The sequence below is a fragment of the Balaenoptera ricei genome, chromosome 9, assembly GCF_028023285.1.
Source record: "Balaenoptera ricei isolate mBalRic1 chromosome 9, mBalRic1.hap2, whole genome shotgun sequence".
NCBI lineage: Eukaryota > Metazoa > Chordata > Mammalia > Artiodactyla > Balaenopteridae > Balaenoptera > Balaenoptera ricei.
Window position 1 is genome coordinate 1,483,767 of NC_082647.1, and position 20,308 is coordinate 1,504,074.

The window sequence follows — 20,308 nt, forward strand, 5'->3', positions numbered from 1 at the left end:
CGAACGAACATTTCCTTTAAGTAAAACAAAGTAGTCTAAAAGGAGTAACCATAACAGCTGAAAAGCACTTCTGAATACCTACAACACAGCACCGAGGTTGAAGTATTTTAAAAATCAAAATAGGTACCAATTATCAAAAAGCATAACTGGATTCTAAGTGAATACTTTAAGTTTGAAGCATACGATATGAGATGGCTATGAACGCACGTACCAGAGGCACTGCGGAATGTGTTGAGGATGAATATCCTTACCCTTTGATGACCTGTAGATTAAAATCCTTGGACAGAGGACACCATATAAATGGAAGGTCACTTCTCTTACCTGTGCTCGAGGGCTGTAAAGTTTCCTACTTAAAACAGCTCATTTCAAAAATTATAAAATAAACATAGCAAGCAAATCCAAAGTCCTGGACACACACACAAAAACCCTTACATGTGACTTCAACTGTAGTTTAAAATAATGTGAAGGTCTTTTCCAAGAGTACGCATGCTCCCTAAATATTTTAGGGAGGAGAGAAAGGTCTGCTGGGGAGGTCAACCATCCCCACAGGCCACGTCAGCCACATGGGACAGGAGACTCCAGGACAGCGCCAGCGGCCACCAACACCGATTCCTCTGTGCCGACCACTGTGCCCCAGCACACAGACAACTAACACGGACTGAGGGCTTACCCTCCACGTGCTAAGCAACATTCTAAACCCTAGGATTTGGTTCATCACATATTCCTCAGAATAACCCAATGCGGTTTAAGTACTATTACTTTTCCTGTTTACAGATGACAAAAGTGAGGTTCAAGAGTGGCAGAGCCAAGATCTGAACTCAAGAAGGGTCCAGAGCCTAAGCTATTAAGCAGTGTACTATTTACTTTGAAAAACAACATTAAGTATGATCATATTATTTCACATTTTGAGAAATTTTTAAAACTCTTTTGTCTTCATAATACATACGTAATTTGGAAGCTATATCGGAAAGGAGGCTGGTGGGGAGGGGAGGCCACAGAAAAAAACTGGGGCGGGGGGGCCACCAAAATGTACTGTGAGTTCAAAGGCATGGGGAGGAGGAGGGGGTGAGAAACAAAGGATCCAGAATGCCCAGGAAAGGCGAAGTAAGCAATCGCAAAGGCCTGGGACACAAAGGTGGCCATAAAAAGCCAGTTCAGCACAGAAAGAAAAGTGTGACAGAGCACCTAATCGATGTCTATAAATTATGTACACTATCACATGTAGCACCTGAACTAGCTACCAAATTCCAAATCAGAACCGGAGCTTCTTCCTACATTCCCCAACTCAGAGACCATCTCTGTTCAAAAGACATTCAAACGAGGCACAGGAGAGGAATTTATTCTCAACAAATACTGGCTGACTCATGCGTCATGCTAGGCACTGGCTGTTTTAAAAGTAACAAAAGTGTTTGTTCTCAAGGAGAGCACAGTCTGATGGGAGCAGAAGAAGCCTATGAACGGAGCACCCACCACGGGCCGGACACGATTCCAGACACCAGCAATACAGCAGAGTCAGCAGGAGCGGCCCCGCCCCGGGAGCGCACATCTCAATACAGGTGGGCGCCGGGGACAAGGCAGCGCAGAGAAAGGACAGGCACTCCGCCTGCGCGACTCAGAGAACTCAGGAGAAAAGGTGAATTCGAAAGAAATCTTGGAAGGCTGTGTTCAGAAGGATGACAAGATGGAAAGTATCCCAGCAGAGGGGGGAAGCATGTGAAGCAGCAGAGGCACGAGAGGGGGTGCTGGGCAGGAGGCAGGGCTGGAGGGAGGGGCTGGGCTGACCTCGAGGCCAGCAGCGAGAGGGAACGGGAGACCCCCATCTCTGGCTAGGTGAGCCATATACCAAGACAGCATGGGATGGAAGGAAGAGAACGACGAAGTTAAAGTTCACTGACCTTGAGACATCTCTGGGACCGACAAGTCAGTCAACAGGTAATAAAGAACAGGGAAGAAGTATGGATTGAAAATTCAGAGTTCAAATCACCCATGAATTAAGCTTAAACTCCTTCCGTGGCTTCCCACCCTCTACCTGCACAGAGGGCTGCTACGCCTTTAAAACAAACAAAAACTGCAATATCTAATACTCATTTCCTGAAACACCACTGGACACTAGACGGAACCATCTCTTCTCAATGCTCATTTACATGAACCAAAGTTATGTAAAACCTACCACGCTGGACTTATTTTCCTACTTCATGGTAGCCTATCTGAGACCGTAATTTGAGGACGGCCAGTGTGTTCTAAGGGGTCAAGTTCAAACACAGCCTTGGGCGCAGGAATATTCCGGTCAAACACCTCCTCCTCTTTCTCTTGCACCACCAGCACGGCGTGCCCCCCAACTACCCTCCAAGTATCAAACCCCCCACCCCTCCCCAGCCTGGCCCTCCCTCCTGGCACTGACATGCACCTGGCAAGCGCCCACTCGCCTTAGGTGAGACTCAGCTTAAATGTCATCTCTTCCATGAAGAGAAGATGACCTCCACTCCTATTCCTCCACACAATGAACGGGTGAGTTCACATTCACAGACGGGTACCCAGCACACAGGGCTGACTACTCAACATGCAGAAAACGACTGTATCTGCACTAGTCAGAATCCTGGAGGTCACACGGGCACCATCCTCAAAGATGTGGACACCAAATGCCGTGGAAGGTCACTCTTCAGCAGGTTACGCCACACAGGGCCAGTCGGGGTGTGGTTATTCTGAAGACGAGCAGAAAATAAGAAAACAAAACAAACTCCATCCCTTAAAACAGCAGTAATGAATGATCAAAGTATGTCAGGCCCAGCAGTCAGTTGGGAAAAATAAAGGCACAGGCCTGATCCTAACTCGCAATTCTGAGTGCCTACACATGGCTCGAACCAGTAAATAACTATTAACTTCCCAAAGTGAAATTTCACCAGGCTGCGAAAAGAGCAAACCAACAAACCTACCACAGTGCACAATGGGAGTCAGCGTCCAGGAACTCACCCTAGCCGTCCGGGCCAGGGTTAGAGAAGCAGTCCATCCCTGGCGCCCACGCCTGCCTCATCAGAACAAGCACTCCAGGGCTTCCCTGGTGGCGCAGTGGTTGAGAATCTGCCTGCCAGTGCAGGGGACACGGGTTCGAGCCCTGGTCTGGGAAGATCCCACGTGCCGCGGAGCAACTAAGCCCATGCAACACAACTACTGAGCCTGCGCTCTAGAACCCACGCGCCACAACTACTGAAGCCCGCGCTCCTAGAGCCCGTGCTCCTCAACAAGAGAAGCCACTGCAATGAGAAGCCCGCACACGGCAATGAAGAGGAGCCCCCGCTCGCCGCAACTAGAGAAAGCCCGCACGCAGCAGCGAAGACCCAACGCAGCCAAAAGAAAATAAAAATAAAAAATAATAAATAATAAAAAAAAGAACAAGCACTTCAGGGAAGCCACAGACTCGATGTCCTAGCTCGATTTTTCTATTGGGTGTTGAAATAAATACCACTATGGGACTTCCCTGGTAGCGCAGTGGTTGGGAACCCGCCTTCCAATGCAGGGGACGTGGGATCAAGCCCTGGCCTGGGAAGATCCCACATGCCGCAGAGCAACAAAGCCCGTGTGCCACAACTACTAAGCCTGCGCTCTACAGCCTGTGAGCCACAACTACTGAGCCCATGCGCCACAACTACTGAAGCCCACATGCCTAGAGCCCACGCTCCACAACAAGAGAAGCCACTGTAATGAGGACCCCACGCACCGCAACGAAGAGTAGCCCCCACTCGCCGCAGCTAGAGGAAGCCCGCACACAGCAACGAAGACCCAACACAGCCAAAAATAAGTTAATAAATAAATAGAAAAATTAGCAAAAGCTATAAACAGTACATAGGGAAATAAACAAAAATATATTTTAAACATAAGAACTTCATCTTTACTCATTTTTAGGAAAAAATGCAATAAAAACACAATGATAGGCCTTTTAACCCATCTAACTGGCAAACTTTAAACCTCAGATAACACACTGAGATGAAGGTGGACAGCAGCCACTTTCTTACACTGATATGATCTCCTTAGAGGGCAATTTGGGAATATCTATATAAAAACAGCCTTTGACCTAGCACTTCTAGAAATTTAACCTACAAATATTATTGGCACATATACAAATATATGCACCACAGTGCTGCTTAAATTAGCAAAAAAGCTGAAAACAACCTATATGGCCATTAAAATACATGACAGCTAAATAACTTAACAGAACACTCATTACATGGAGTATCGGACATAGCTTCTTTTTTTTTTAAATTTATTTATTTATTTTTGGCTGCGTTGGGTCTTCGTTGCTGTGTACGGGTTTCTCTAGTTGCTGTGAGCGGGGGCTACTCTTTGTTGCGGTGTGCGGGCTTCTCATTGCGGTGGCTTCTCTTGTTGAGGAGCACGGGCTCTAGGCACGCGGGCTTCAGTAGTTGTGGCACGTGGGCTCTAGAGCGCAGGCTCAGTAGTTGTGGCGCACGGGCTTAGTTGCTCTGCACCATGTGGGATCTTCCTGGACCAGGGCTTGAACCCGTGTCCCCTGCGTTGGCAGGCAGTTTCTTAACCCCTGTGCCACCAGGGAAGCCCATACACAGCTTTTTGAAAAAGGCAGTAGATCTATTTGTACTGATCTGGAACTATGCCCAGATGTAGTGCTGGAGGGAGAAGCACAGCAGTCTGTTCAACGCGCTCTAGCGTGTGTTCAAACAAGAGAGAAGAGTGCACATCTCAGTGATTCCATGCGCAGAAAACAGCTCTGAGAGGACAGGGAAGAACCTGGGAACACAGACCCATTACAAGGATCAGGGACTCGGGGAGTGAGCAGTGGGGTGAAAGGCAGGGAGATGATCATTTTATTTGAATCTTTATTTTCTACTGCTTGAATTATTATCCAAGTACGTGTAATACTTTCTCACTTTTTTAGAATAAGGTACTAATGAAGCTACTCCAGAACCTAAGTTTTTAAAAACAGCTCCACAAAGCCAAGAATAAGTTCATCAATTAAGTGGCTGGGAGGAAGAGAACAGTAAGGTACCAGTAAAATGCACATTTAGATTTTCATTCTTAACAAATTTTTGGTTTCAATTTATTATAACTGAAAATAGCTTTTACCTTTTAGAGTCTACAGGCCTAGGCAAGTTAGGGTTTCCCAGCCCAGTTATATACAAGTTTCATAAAGTACACTGAATCAACTGTTTTTGGAATGACTAAACCTATTGTTCCTATGGCAAACCTGTTGCTTTCAAAGCTAATCTCTCACCTCCACAGCTGTGACACTAACCCTATTCATCAATATGTAAACAACAGTAAATTACAGCAAACTTCCCTATTTGATCTTTGAGCCTTAGGCACATTATCTTATCTTCTCTGAAAATTAAATATGGCCAAACTTCACAAATACCATTAACAAAGATGTTTTTTAAAGGGGGGAAAATGCTTTCTTCATGCAAATGAATTTAGTGGGAACAAAATGAAGTTTTTAAAAAGTAAGTCATATATAGTTTAAATTAGATTTCATTAACCATCAGAATCAAAAAAAAAATTTATGGTCAAAAATTTGAGTATAGGTCAAAGTAAACGTACATAACATGACAATTTCCATAAAACCAAATGCTCAAATTGACTGCTAACCACTTATAAAAATAAGTTTAGCATGTTTATTAATACCTTGATTTTTAAAAAACTGTGAGATTTCCTTTGTTTCCAAAATATTTGGATTATTTTCCATTAGCAATTTACTCCATTTACCAATGTAAATAGAACAATCAGTTTCACATGTTTCAAGTTAGTATATTTTCCCACTCTCATGCACTAACACAATACTAATAGTTTTACACAATTTGAAGAATATTCAAGAAAAATACTTTGAGTTAATTAAAATGTTAAAAGTTAGCAAAAGTTTTTATTTGTAAATAATGCACAACCTATGATCTGTGGATTTTTCCTTCTTTTATAGACCCATTAGAAAGAACGTTTATGGCAATATAACAGCAACCAACTTCACATACATGCAAATATTTAAAAGTGCATCAAAATACAGTAATAAGTTACTAAAAATTATATTTATAAAACAGTGTACAATATGATTCCCAATTCAAACACTATACAGAAAAAAGACTAGAACAAAATTTATGCACATATTAACATGTGTAAAGAGCATAAAATGTGAAAAGAGCTCATTTAAAAATAAAGTACCCGGGCTTCCCTGGGTGGCACAGTGGTTGAGAATCCGCCTGCCAATGCAGGGGACACGGGCTCGAGCCCTGGTCTGGGAAGATCCCACATGCCGCGGAGCAACTAAGCCCGTGCGCCACAACTATTGAGCCTGCGCTCTAGAGCCCGCGAGCCACAACTACTGAGTCCGCATGCTGCAACTACTGAAGCCCACGCGCCTAGAGCCCGTGCTCTGCAACGAGAAGCCACCGCAAGGAGAAGCCCTCGCACCACCATGAAGAGTAGCCTCTGCTCGACGAAACTAGAGAAAGCCCATGCGCAGCAACAAAGACCCAATGCAGCCAATAAATAAATAAATTTATTTGTTAAAAAAAAATAAAGTACCAAAATAAAATGCAATTGTTTATATCTCATTACAATAAATTCCAAAAGACCTTCTTTTCTTTTTTTTTAAAGACCTTCTTTTCTTACACCAAAACTGTGTATTAATTATGGCACTGTTTTACTAGCAAAACCCTGGAAACAACCTGCACACATACATCTATCAATAGGAAAGTGGTTCTATGATACAAACCATTCAGTGGAATATTATGCATCCATGAAGAGAAACTACATGTAAAGGTGCTGGTGTGGAATCGTCACTAAGACACAGTGCTGAGGAGAACAGTAGCTCTCACTGTTATTTAAAAAGCTAGGGGATGGGCTTCCCTGGTGGCGCAGTGGTTGAAAATCTGCCTGCTAATGCAGGGGACACGGGTTCGCGCCCTGGTCTGGGAAGATCCCACATGCCGCGGAGCAACTAGGCCCGTGAGCCACAACTACTGAGCCTGCGCGTCTGGAGCCTGTGCTCCGCAACAAGAGAGGCCACAATAGTGAGAGGCCCGCGCACTGCGATGAAGAGTGGCCCCCGCTTGCCGCAACTACAGAAAGCCTTAGCACAGAAACGAAGACCCAACATAGCAATCAATCAATCAATCAATAAATAAATCTTTAAAAAAAAAAAAAAAAAAGCTAGGGGCACATGTTTATTTATATTTACTCTAGTTTTGAAAAGATTGAGGAAACTGGTAAGAGTGGGGAAGTTTGGAGTCTCAGTGAGAGGAAGACTTCATTATATGCCCTTTAGAAGAGTCTCAGTTTTTGTAACTTTTTCAATTAAAAAAAAGGTAACTTTTTTTAAAGGCCACTGACTGGAGATTAGAAATGGAAACGTTATTAGACCAAGGAAGACTATAGTGATAATCTAACTTTCTCATTATCAAGAATTATGACTTTCCCATTACAAGATGTGAAAACAAGAAGCCCAGAAAAGATGAGTAAGTTGCAGACAATTGGTTAGGAAGATAAGCATTTTTTCAAGCCCCCATTTTACTTTTTACATTTCATCTTTCACAGTAAAGATGTGCTATGAACTGTGCTGCTTGCCAACACACTACAGTTTACTAATGTTCCTAAAAAAGTTAGAGCACTAAAGCTGCATTATAAGAAAAATTAATTCAAAAAGACATAGGATTGTTAAAGCCATCCTTTCAGTGCCTGCAGAACACGGTCCTCAACTTGCCAAGCAGTTAAAGGAGAGCTTAAACAAAGCGAGAAACAACACAAGACATGCAGACTACACAACATCCAACAGCCAGACCAGGGTTCACATACTTCACTAAATGATGTGGAATCTCTGAGCCCTGATTTCTTCCTCTATGGGCTGCCAACACCTCCGCCTCACAGAGAAGGAGTCAAGAAGAGGCGAGAGCATACAACAAGCAGGAGGACAAACCCTGAGGGGACACAGTGTAGGTAACTAACAAATAAGGAGAGAAAACAGAGACACCCTGGCGAGAAAGTGCCCTCGGAGGCTCCCTGCAACTGCACAGAGGCTAAGGCAGCACTTAACTGCTAAGACCAGGGAATGGAAATTGATATAATTTTTTCTAGAGAACAAAACACATCAAAAGCCTATGTGCACACTGACCAAGCAATTCAGCTTCTTTCTGCAATGTATCCTAAAAAATAATTATAAATCATTGGCTATAAAGATGTTGTTCACAACAAAATAGAAACAATCTAAATGTCCAAAAGTAAAGGATGAACATGTATATACTTCATCATACACAGCTCATACAAAGAACATGCACGGTAATTTTAAAAAGAAAACAAAATTTTAATTTTAGAAAATAGACTGAACAATTGGATCCTCAGCTTTGGAATAACCTAGAGTTTACATAAATGTCTTATGGTCAGTCCACAGGACACAGTCACAGCTACAGCAAATAAAACCTCAACACCAGTACAAAAGGGCTGGTCCTCAACACCAGGACAAAAGGTCCTCCAACAAGCCCCGCTTTCCTAATGAGCTCTGCTCTGCTCGCGGCCTCGCAGTCGGTACTACCGTCCGCGCACACTGGCGCGCCTGCTAGCTGGCCACGCACCGGCCCCAGCAGCACCTCTCCCCGGCGTGCCCCTCTTTCTCCGTTTCTGTAAACGCCGGCATCCCTCGGAGTTTTGTCCTGAGCCCACATGTCTTCTCAGCAGAACACTGTCCAGAGCATCTCACAACTTCAGCTGTTACCTACTGACAGACCAACGGACTCCCAGCCTCTACCTGAAGCTCCAGACTAGCACCCCACCTGCCTAGTGAGCGACCCCAAGCATCTTGCGTTGAACACGTCCCTAGGAACTCAGCATCGTGTCGGATTATGGGGTAACTGTCCACTCCTGTCACCCCAGACTGACACCTGACGTGATGCCTGTCCCCCAGAGCTCATCAGTTCTGGCTCCTCGACAGCCCTGAACCCCTCCACTCAGTTCCTGCCGCCTGCTTCAGGCCCTCACTACTCCTCGGCACAACTACAGCTGCCTGTCTCTCGCCTGGTGTCCAGCCCCTGCACTGCCCCACAATCGTCTCTCTAAAACCTGAGTTTGCTCAGGGTCACTTCACTGCTTCAAAAGCCTTCAGTGGCTCCCAAGGTGCCCCTTTATGACCTGGCCCCTGACTGCCCATCTCCCCAGCCCCCGACTCCAGCCAGCTGCACAGTCTGTAGGCGACTGCCACCTCTCCAGGGCCGGACGCCTCTGCCCGTGCTGATCCTTCTAACTGGTGGCAACGACGTTCAACCTGTCAACAGTGGTGAGAATCCCAGGCCAGCACACGAGAGCCGAGGGCACTGACATTATGCTGCCCGCCCCGGGCCCTGAGAATAGGCCCTGGAAAAGGAGGGAAACAGGCTTCCCCCCTCCGTTCTGGCACAAGGCGCCCCAAGCAGCTCTCAGATGGCCAGAAATGTACTTTGATGCTCTCCTACTTCACTCCCTCTCTCCAATGGCCTGACGCATCTACCTCCTGCCCTATGGCTGTCAAAGTGACAAGCCAAACACTTTCATTCCCATATTACTTACTCCCCTGTATATTCCCCCCCTTTTCTCCAAGGGTGGTTGGATTAAAAAGGTAAATGATCTAAGTGAATTCAAACTGCTGCAAATAAATGGCAGCCTCTCATGATTCTGAGGCTTTTTTGAGGAAGATGCTTACCTCAAATAAACTGCCTAACAGATAACATTTCAGGTAAGACCGTGCAGGAACGCAAGAGCTTAACAGCTCACAGGAAAGGCCAGCTCACAGTCAGGGAGCCTTGCCTGGGAGAAGGGAATTTTAAGTCAGCTCTCTGTTTCACCAGTTTTCTAAGCTGTTCCTAGTTTACCAACTTCTTTCCTTGTTACATTTCCAAACTGGTGGAGTTTGATTCCTCTCACCTTGAGTGTGGACTGGATTGACAAATAAAATAGGACAAAAGTGACAACGTGTGACTTTCAGGACTCCCTCGTAACAGGCTTCGCCTCGTTCTCCCTGCTCTCCTGCGTCACTGGCTCCGGGGAAGCCAGTCAGCAGGACACTCAGGCAGCCCTAGGGTGATGTCAAAGTGGCAGGAGCTGACACCTCCCGCCAGGACCCATCACTGGCCTCCAGGCACAGGCATGAGCCAGCCCCACAGTGGCTCCCCCAGCACCGGGCAAGGCTTCCGATGCCTGAGCCTCCAGAGCCCCTAGGCCAGAACCACCCTGCAAGCTGCTCTCGGATGCCTGCCCCACAGAGCGAGAGCGCGAGAACAAAAATGTGCTGCTTTAAGCCACTATGATGGACAAACAGAGAACCAGACCTCTGTTCATTGGAAATCAAGACACTGGTAAAGCAGAGATCATGACTGTTCAGAGTAACATAATTTAAATGCAGACTGCACTACTGCTTTGCAATCTGCTTATTTCCACTAACAATGACACAGTTTAATACATATAATGAGTAGACATCAATAAATGATAAATATTAACAAATATAGATCATGACCACTTTGAACAGTTGTATAGTACCCCACCGCACTGTGATACCATTTAACAAATCTCCTATCGTTAGACATTTAGATTGTTTTGAATTTTTCAATACTGTAAGTAATGCCACAAACACCATCTTTTCTTTCTCACGCATCTATCCCATGCACCCGTCAAATTAGTTTCTTAGAATAAATTTCTAAAAGTAGACTTACTGGATTTAGAGGGGTCGTACCTGTTTACGACTCCTGATGCGTGCTGTTAAACCATCCCCCAGGTAGGCTGTGCCGATTTACGCTGCCACCCACACCCCCCAGCAGGCATCTGCAACTTTAACTTGGTCACCACTGAAGGTGATGGACTCCGGAGACACTCGGCCAGAAGGAAGCTCCTGCTCCTGCCTTCATGCTCACGAGCGGCACAGGCAACAGAAGGCGTGAAGAGGCCGTGGCCGGAGAACAAGGACACGGTGGTATAAAATAAGGGTCATGGTCAAAGAATAAAATGCTTAACTTCCAAACTCCTAGGTGCCCGCATTCTTTAAAGTTATAAGAAAAAAGGGAAAGAGACAGAGGAAAACTCTTCACTGCTTTTGCAATAACCTCATTTGAGGGCTCTTCTACAGTCCTATGAGATGACTTGTTTATTACCTTAGCTAAGAGACCTAGTTGGCAACTAACTCTGTAACTCAAGAAAATCAGCACACACTGGAGTGTGCAAAGCCAGACAGGACTAGGGAAGGCAAGCCAGGTAGGTGCCTGAGCACAAAATTTAAGGAGGCACTCACTCTCAGGGCCATGAACCCGAGTGCCACCTTAAGCCCTGCACCTATGCATCTCGAGTCAGAGCCTCCTTAAATTTTGTGCCCTACGTGCCTTGGTTGCCTCACCCTAGACCCTGATTAGAGGTCCAAAGAGAATTAGACAAAGTCTCAGCCCTTCCACTCTGCTTGGTTTCCCTAGGAACCAGATCAAGAGTTCCTGACCTTATATGCTACAGAGAACTTACAGCGTTCCGTCTCGTATGTGAAGAGTATGGAAAATCATATTCAAGAGAACAGATGTGGCGCTGCTAGATAAAACAGGAAGGTAATAATACCAGCTCTGACAGTAAATCTTAAAATCTGATTTTAGAAAATGTTTCTACTTTACTTGATGTCAGACGTGTAAAAAACAGTTTATGTTCCACTGCAACATACACAGAGTAGTACGACAACATGTACATCAACTGCCAGCTTTTCAAAACGAAATAGCATGGACTTTTTTTTAGGTTAAAATATTTTAGGTAAGACCTCCAATTACACAATAGAGGGCAGTTATATAAAACTAACCAATCAGAGTGCTTACAATCCTAAGAGTATTCTAGACTTATCGAAAGGGGAAATTAACATTACAGTAGCTGGTTTCGGCAGGCTCTACAGTGAAACTCATTCTGCGAGGCCAGCAGTACCCTAATACAAAAACCAGAAAAAGACATCACGAGAAATAAAAGCTACTCTCTCCGGAACGCAGATGCAAAAATCCCCAAACAAAATACTACCAAACTGAATGCAACAACGTATAAAAAGAATTATACATCATAACCACGTGGGATTTATGCTAGGTATGCAGGACTGGTTCAGCATTCAAACAACACTTGGTGTAATCCATCACATCAACAGACTAAGGAAAAGTATATGATCATACAGTAAAAAGCATCTGACAAAATCCAACACCCAGGTAATTCCCTGGCAGTCTAGTGGTTAGGGCTCCGTGCTTCCACTGCAGGGAGCACAGGTTCAATCCCTGGTTGGGGAACTAAGATCCCACATGCCACGCCATGTGGCCAAAAAAGAAAATAAAAATTTAAAAATTTAAAAAATTAAAAGTAAATTTTAAAAAACCAACACCCATTCACGACAAAAATTCTCAACACACTAGAAATAGATAGGAACTTCCTCAACTTGATAAAGAACCACCACAAAATACCTACAGCTAACATCATGCTTAATGGTGAGAAACTAGAAACTTTCCCACTAAGATGAGGAAGAAAGCAAGGATATCTTCTCTTACCACTCCTTTTTGACATCATTAGCTCTAGCTAATGCAATAAAGCAAGAAAAGGAAACAAAAGCTATACAGATTGGGAAGAAAGAAATAAAACTGTCTTTGGTCACAGATGACTTGATCATCTCTGTAGAAAACCCCAAAGAATTAACAAAAAACTCCTGGAACTAATAGGTGATTATAGCAATACTGCAGGATACAAGATTAACATACAAAAGTCAATTGCTGTTCCATATTCCATCAATGAACAACTGGAATTTGACTTTTAAAAAAATAATAATAATAATAAATAAATAACATTTCCACTATGGAAACAATATGAAGGTTCCTCAAAAAATTAAAAATAGAACTACCTTATGGTCCAGCAATCCCACTTCTTGGTAGCTATCCAACAGAAATGAAAACAGGTATTGAAAAGATATCTGCACCACTATATTCATTGCAGCATTATTCAAAATAATAAAGATACGAAGACCTAAGTGGTCATCAAACAGACGAACAGATAAAGATGTGGTGCATACACACAGGAGAATATTATTCAGCCAAGAGAAAGAAGGAAATTCTACCATGTGTAGAAATATGGATGGACCTTGAGGGCCTTAAGCTAAGTGAAATAAGCCACAGAAAGACAAATACTGTAGGTATCACTTATACATGGAATCTTGAAAAAAAAAACAAAAAAAGTCAAACAAAAAAAAGTCAAAGTCAAAAAAGAGAGTAGAAAAGTAGCTGCCAGGGGCTGGGTGGATAGGGGTGGGGGAAATAGGGAGAAATTGGTAAAAAGGTAAATACAAAACAAAATTGCCTTCCTGTAAACCAACAATGAACATTTGGAACTGGAAATTAAAAACACAGTATTGTTTATATTAGCACCCCCCAAAAAAGAAATACTTCGGTCTATATAAGGCAAATTACAATAGCCTGATGAATAAAATCAAAGAAATGCACAAATGGAGAGACATTTCATGTTGAATAGGAAGACTCAATATTGTCAAGATCAATTTTTCCTAACTTGTTTGATCTACAGATTCAACACATTCCTAATCAAAATCCCAATAAGTTCGTACAACACAGAGAACATACCCAATATTTTATAATAACTATAAGTATGACCTTTAAAAACTGTGAATTACTATTGTACACCTGTAACTTATATAATATTGTACCATCAACTATATTTCAATAAAAACAAATGCAACAAATACACCTAAAATACAGTAGCTTTAAAAATATATATATAAATATATGTAAATTATTTTGTGAATATCAACAAACTGCCTCTAAGGTTGATATGGAAAGCAAAAGACCCAAAAAAGCCAACACAATGCTGAAGAAAAAGGTGAACAAAGTCGGAGGACTGACACTAGCTGACTTTGAGACTTACCATAAAGCTCCAGAAATCAAGACAGTACGGCACTGGCAAAAACAAAACAAAACAAAAAAATCCAGAACAGACAAATAGATGAACGGGCCAGAATAGCAAGCCCAGAAATAGACATATAAAAACACAGCCAACTGATCTTTTGACAAAGGAGCAAAGGCAATTCAACGAAGAAAGGACAGCTTTTCAACAAATATGCTGGAACAACTGGATATCCACATGCCAAAACAGAAAGAAAAAATTAAAAAATCTAGACATAGACCTTAACACCTTGCACAAAAATTAACCCAAAATGGATCACAGACCTAAATGTAAAATACAAAACTATAATACTACTAGAAGTTAACACAGGAAAAAAGCCAGGTGACATTGTGTTTGGCAATGACTTTTTAGATACGACATAAGAAGCACAATTCATGAAAGAAAAAAACTGATAAAACTGGACTTCATTAAAATTAAAAACTTCTGCTCTGCAAAAGACTGTTAAGAGAATGAAAAGACAAGCTCAAAACTGGGAGAAGATATATGCAAAAGGCCTCTCTGAAAAGAGTTTATATCTGCAAAATATATACAAATACATTGAAAATGTATGTAAGGAACTGCTAAAACTCAACAGTAAGAAAACAAACAACCCAATTAAAAACTGGGATAAAGACCTGAACAGACATCTTAACAAAGATACGCAGATGGTAAATAAGCACCTATGAAAAGATGCTCCACATCACATGTCAACAGGGAAATGCAACTTAAAACGAGGTACCACTACATACCTAATAGAATGGCCAAAATTTAAACACTGACAACACCAAGTGCTGACGAGGATGTGGAGCAACAGGAACTCTCATCACTGCTGGTGGGAACGCAAAACGGTGCAGCCACTTTGGAATACAGTTTGGCAGTTAATTACAAAACTAAACATAATCTTACCATACGATGGCGCTCCTTGATATTTACAAAAAGGAGCTGAAAACTATGTCCACACACAAAACCTGCATGTGGACGTTTATGGCAGCTTTATTCATAATTGCTAAAACTTGGAAGCAACCAAGATTTCCTTCAGCAGGTGAAGGGACAAATAAACTGTGGTACATCCAGACAATGGAATAGTATTCAGCAATTTAGAGGGGGGGAAAAAAAAAAAAAAGAGCCATCAGGCCAGGAAAGACCTGGAACAACCTTAAAAGCATATTCCTAAGTTAAAGAAGCCAGTCTCAAAAGATCAAAACTCACAGAACGTACAACACCTGGATTGAACCCTGATATAAACTGACTTAATAATAAGGTATCAAGGGGGGCTTCCCTGGTGGCGCAGTGGTTGAGAGTCTGCCTGCCAGTGCAGGGGACACGGGTTCGAGCCCTGGTCTGGGAAGATCCCACATGCCACGGAGCAACTGGGCCCGTGAGCCACAATTGCTGAGCCTGCGCGTCTGGAGCCTGTGCTCTGCAACAAGAGAGGCCGCGATAGTGAGAGGCCCGCGCACCGCGATGAAGAGTGGCCCCCGCTCGCTGCAACTGGAGAAAGCCCTCGCACAGAAACGAAGACCCAACACAGCCATAAATAAATAATAATAAAAAAAATTTTTTTTTTAATAATAAGGTATCAATATTGGTACATCAATTGTAACAAACGTACCACATTATGGCAAAATGGAAATAATAGAGAAAACTATGTGCTAGGAAGATGGAGTGAGAACTCTCTGTACTTTCCCATCAGTTTTTTTCTGTTAAGACTAAAACTGCTCTACAAAAATAGTCTGTTAATAAAAAATAAGATAAAAAACCAAGCTAGCAAGCTATGAAAAGGCATGGAGGAACCTTAAATGTATGCTGCTAAGTGAAAGAAGCAAATCTGAAAAGGCTACACACCGTATGATTCCAACTACATGACATTCTAGAAAGGCAAAACTATGGAGACAGTAAAAAGATCAGCGGTGGCCAGAGATTGGGGGCAGGGGGGCGGCGGTGTGTGAGGGATAAGGGAGAAGATGAATAGGTAAAGCACAGTGGATTTTTAGGGCAACAAACTATTCTCTATGATGCTGTAATGGCGGATACATGTCATTATACATTTGTCAAAACCCACTTAAAGCACAACCCAAAGAATGAATCTTAATGTACTGCTATTGGTTCATCAATGTAACAAATGAACCACATTAAGGCAAGATGCTAATAACAGTGGATTTCTATACTTGTAATCAAATGACCATTAAGATATTCTTCTATGCACTACCAAGAATAGAAAAAGATACTGCCAATAAACTATGTCATGCCACCATGTATCCTGACTTTAGAAATATTAAAAAGTGGAAACCTATGTGACTTAGACTCAGTATATACCTACCCAATCCAGTATATACCTACTCAATGTATACCCTTCCACCCACCTGGAATACCCTTGCTTCCCAGCTACCCTAATTCCACGCATCCTTCAAGACTAAGCCCCAACCAACTCTATTCTTTCCTGAATCAGCCCAAGGGAAACCCAGAATGTGGTAATTGCTCTCTCTATTGTTATTTAATGTTTAACTGTGTAAATCTTATCTCCCCAACAAGATTACAACGCATGAACTTTTCCTTACAATGTTTCAGATCCTTCAAAGAACCTTTACAAATAAACATTTTAAATATTCATTTAATTTGGGGCGGGGGAGATGTATTTATTCAAAAAGTGGCAACTATTCAGTTTCCACTAAACTTAAATTATTGTTTGAAATTTTCCCTTCTTAAGACATGGGGGGAAAGATCATTATGAGTTTTTGTTTTTTAAATGAGGCAAAGGACTTACGTTGCAGCAAAAGAATCAAGGAAAATAAGCATATGTGGGTGCGCAACATCATTAGTTGTTAGGAAACAAAATTAAAACTACAATGAGGGCTTCCCTGGTGGCGCAGTGGTTGAGAATCTGCCTGCCAATGCAGGGGACACGGGTTCGAGCCCTGGTCTGGGAAGATCCCACATGCCGCGGAGCAACTAGACCCGTGAGCCACAACTACTGAGCCTGCGCATCTGGAGCCTGTGCTCCGCAACAAGAGAGGCCCGCGCACCGCGATGAAGAGTGGCCCCCGCTTGCCGCAACTAGAGAAAGCCCTAGCACAGAAACGAAGACCCAACATAGCAATCAATCAATCAATCAATCAATAAAACTTTAAAAAAACTACAATGAAACTACACACCCACCAGAACTGCCAAATTAAAATGACTGACAACGCTAAGTGTTGGCAAGGAAGTGGAGCCACTGAAACGCTCAGAACGAGGCAGAGTGCACGGGAGCTAAACCCACGTGCCCTGTGTGAGCAGCGAGTGAGAGCATGTGTCCACCCAGAGACACATACAACAAATACGGATCAAGTGTGCTATGCACGTTCAGACAATGCAACCAGAATAAGATGATGGATCCCACCTCTCAGACCAAATGCTGAGCCACAGGCGCCAGCTCCAAAAAGAGGGGCCGCTACGCACAAGAAGTTCAACAGGCAGAACTGATCTGTGGTAATAAAGGTCGGAATAGTAGTTACCTTTGAGTAGGAGGGCTTAGAATGGAAGGGTGCAGATGGGGGCCTCTGGAATGCTGGGCATGTTGTTTGATGGGAGTGGTAGGCCCACGGGTGTGTTCATATGTAAAAATCCTTCCAGCCGAACCTACAGTTAATCCCCTGCCCAGATTCCAGTACCAGGCCAATGCACCCATCCCCCAGCCACTGCAGAGCGACTGCGGTGGGCTCCTTACTGCCACCCTCTCTGGAGAATTACACTCCCACCCACCCCAGGGGCAGCCTGCAGACAACGACTAAATGATACGGGGATACAAAATGCCAGCCCCCTCACCTCAAGAAGGAACAACTCTGTGACGCCAGCCATGCTCCAGAGTTGTCGCTGGGATCCGGCTAAAGATAAACTCCAACCCAGAAAACCCCTTGTCCCCTGCCCTCTCCTCTTCCCTCCTCAATGTCACCTGCACAAGGATTTCCTCCTCAGGCTTCTAGGGGACATGGCCTAAGACACAGACACTTAATGTTTGTGACCCTGACTGTATGTTAAGTCTAAACCTCAATGAAAAGGGGGATAAAAAGGGGGAAAAAATTGTTTCGCACAGCTGAAAAGCAAGACGTGAAATCTCCCCTTGAGATTCTGATCAATAGATAACTATTTTCCTTAAAGAAGAGATGTGTTACATGGTGAGAAAACAGGATCAACACCCTAGCAGGACCTGCCAGGGCACTCCTGTCTGTAACAGAAGTCACAAGGTCCTACATAAGTGAGGTGACATGGATTCTAAGGTGGTGACCTGCCCCCAGCTTGCTATGTGGCTGTGCAATCACTCAACAGCTCTCTATCCCACCTGTAAACTAGATCTGGCCCAGAGGTTCTCCAAGGCCCCTTCCAATGGCAGAAGTCCTTTGATCTCATTTGGAATTTTCATGAACACCCAAGCCACTGAATGTGACCCACGCCAGCCCTGCACAACACCTACACAGCACCTAGTCTGGCACCTAGTTCTGCAGCCTCTAACCAATCACCACAATGCAAAACCCAAAGCTTGTAAATTATCAGCAAACTTCCTTCCCAAATCCCTGCTGGGTTCCCCTCCTCTACCCTCAGAAACCATCATATACATACCCCATAGTACAATTTAAAACGGATATTCTTACATGGACTTGAGCATCCGCTCAGAGTCATGTGCCAACCCCGTCGTTAAGTGTAACATACAGGATACACTAATACAGAAGAAAGGACAGACGAACCACTGAAAGAACACTTTAGAAAATTATTTAGTAAACAATCCGCTAATTATACTCACTTGAACTTTTCCAACACTCTAAGGGCGACCACACTTTATTTTTAGTCTGACAAAACTAAAACAGGCAGAGAAGGGATCCAGTGGAGAAGTGGTAAAAAGCAAGCAAATGAAGCAACACTGACGCTGAACTACTTGTTAGCAATTCCACCGAATCAGTATATGCCAGTCATCAGAGAGGACAGCACAGGAACTAGTTTGTCCGCCCTTATTCTAAACTGTTATCCTAAGAATAATCATACGAGCAGTCGTAACAGAAAAAACGTGCTAGAGTCTCTCCAGAAATGTTTCCAAAAGGCTGGTAAAGGACGACTTTCATGGCCTTGGATTCAAACACGTGGCCAATGATGAGGAGTTCCGCCTCAACTTCAGAGACTGTTGTCATGAACAAATACATTCTACTTTCTACAGCAGACAAGACCCCCACGTAGTACTCTAAAAGCAATCACCATCAGATGTCAAGTGTGATAAAGTATCTAAAGTTCATTTCTGAAAGAAACACTGTGTCCTTTGCCCTGAGTTTTTCACTACCTACGTATAAAAGGCCGTCCACCCTCAGCATCCTTGCAGCTTCTGGGCGATTCCGGTCCACAAAGCCCTTTTCCCCATCAGCTTTCCTTCCAAACCCGCTTTGAGCCGTCGGAGCAGGTGACCCCGCAGCCCGCCCCCCGCGCGTCCCTCCACCGCGATGGACCCCTCCCGGACCCGAGCCGGCCCCCCGCCCGCCGTCCCGCCCGGAGTCCGCGGCCGACCCCGCCCAGCCCCGCGGCGCTGCCGCACGCAGGCCGCTCTTACCTTCCGGCTCGCGCCTCCCAGGGACACCTTGGGCCTGGTTTTGAAATCCCCTTCAAAACTAAACATCTTTACAGCCTATCCCATCTGGGAGGGCCCGACCCTGAGAGCGCGGGCGGGCCCCGGGGGAGGGTCCCCGGCGGGGACAGCGACCGGGGGAGGGTCCCGGCGGGACGGGAGCGGCAAGGACGAGGCCGCGCCAGGAAGTGACCCCGAGCCCGCGCCCGCCGGCGCTCTGCCCGCCCGGACTGCCCTGGGGGGGAGGGGCGGCGACACTGGGGGCAGCCCTCGGCCACCTCCCCCCTCATCCACGCCTCCCCGCCGCTCCGGCCGAGCCCGAGCGCCGGCAGGGCCGCGGACCCCGCACTTGCACCCGGAGCAGCTGCCGGGAGGAAAAATGGCCGCCGCCGCCGCTGCCGTGCGCCGCCCCGCCGGCGTGCGCGCGCCCGACACCGACGCCGCGGCGCTGCTCCCGGCGCCCCGCCCGCGTGCGCGCGCCCGCATCGACGGCGCGCCGGAGCGTGGGAAGAAGCGGCGGCGCCAGGCTCTGCGGCGGGAGGGATGAGGGGCGGGGCCGGGGTGCGTAGGTGGGGCGCAGGTGCCCGGGGAGGGGGGCCGCAGGTGCCGCGGGGGTGCTGGTGCCCCGGGGGCAGGGGGGCGCGGGGGGGGGGGGCAGGCGGGGGCGCGCGTCCCGAGCGGTGCGGACGAATCCCGTCTCCACAGTGCGCCGAGGGCGGCTGCAGGGGTCGGTGGGCGCCTGCGCCCCGGAGTTAGACTAGGATGTTGTTTGTGCACTTTTCTGGGAAGCGGGCTCCACGC

General features: G+C 45.1%; 1 protein-coding gene across 3 annotated transcripts in view; it reads right to left on the reverse strand.

Moving 5' to 3' along the window:
• The window catches only part of UBE3C (ubiquitin protein ligase E3C), a 118,799-nt gene extending 98,886 nt beyond the window's left edge, over positions 1-19,913 (reverse strand). For all 3 annotated transcript variants that reach the window (XM_059932938.1, XM_059932937.1, XM_059932939.1), the window contains exon 1: positions 19,493-19,913. In XM_059932938.1, the coding sequence (XP_059788921.1) occupies positions 19,493-19,558 (66 nt within the window). In that variant the 5' untranslated portion in view covers positions 19,559-19,913. The remainder of the gene's footprint in view (positions 1-19,492) is intronic.
• Between the last annotated feature and the right edge of the window lie 395 nt (positions 19,914-20,308).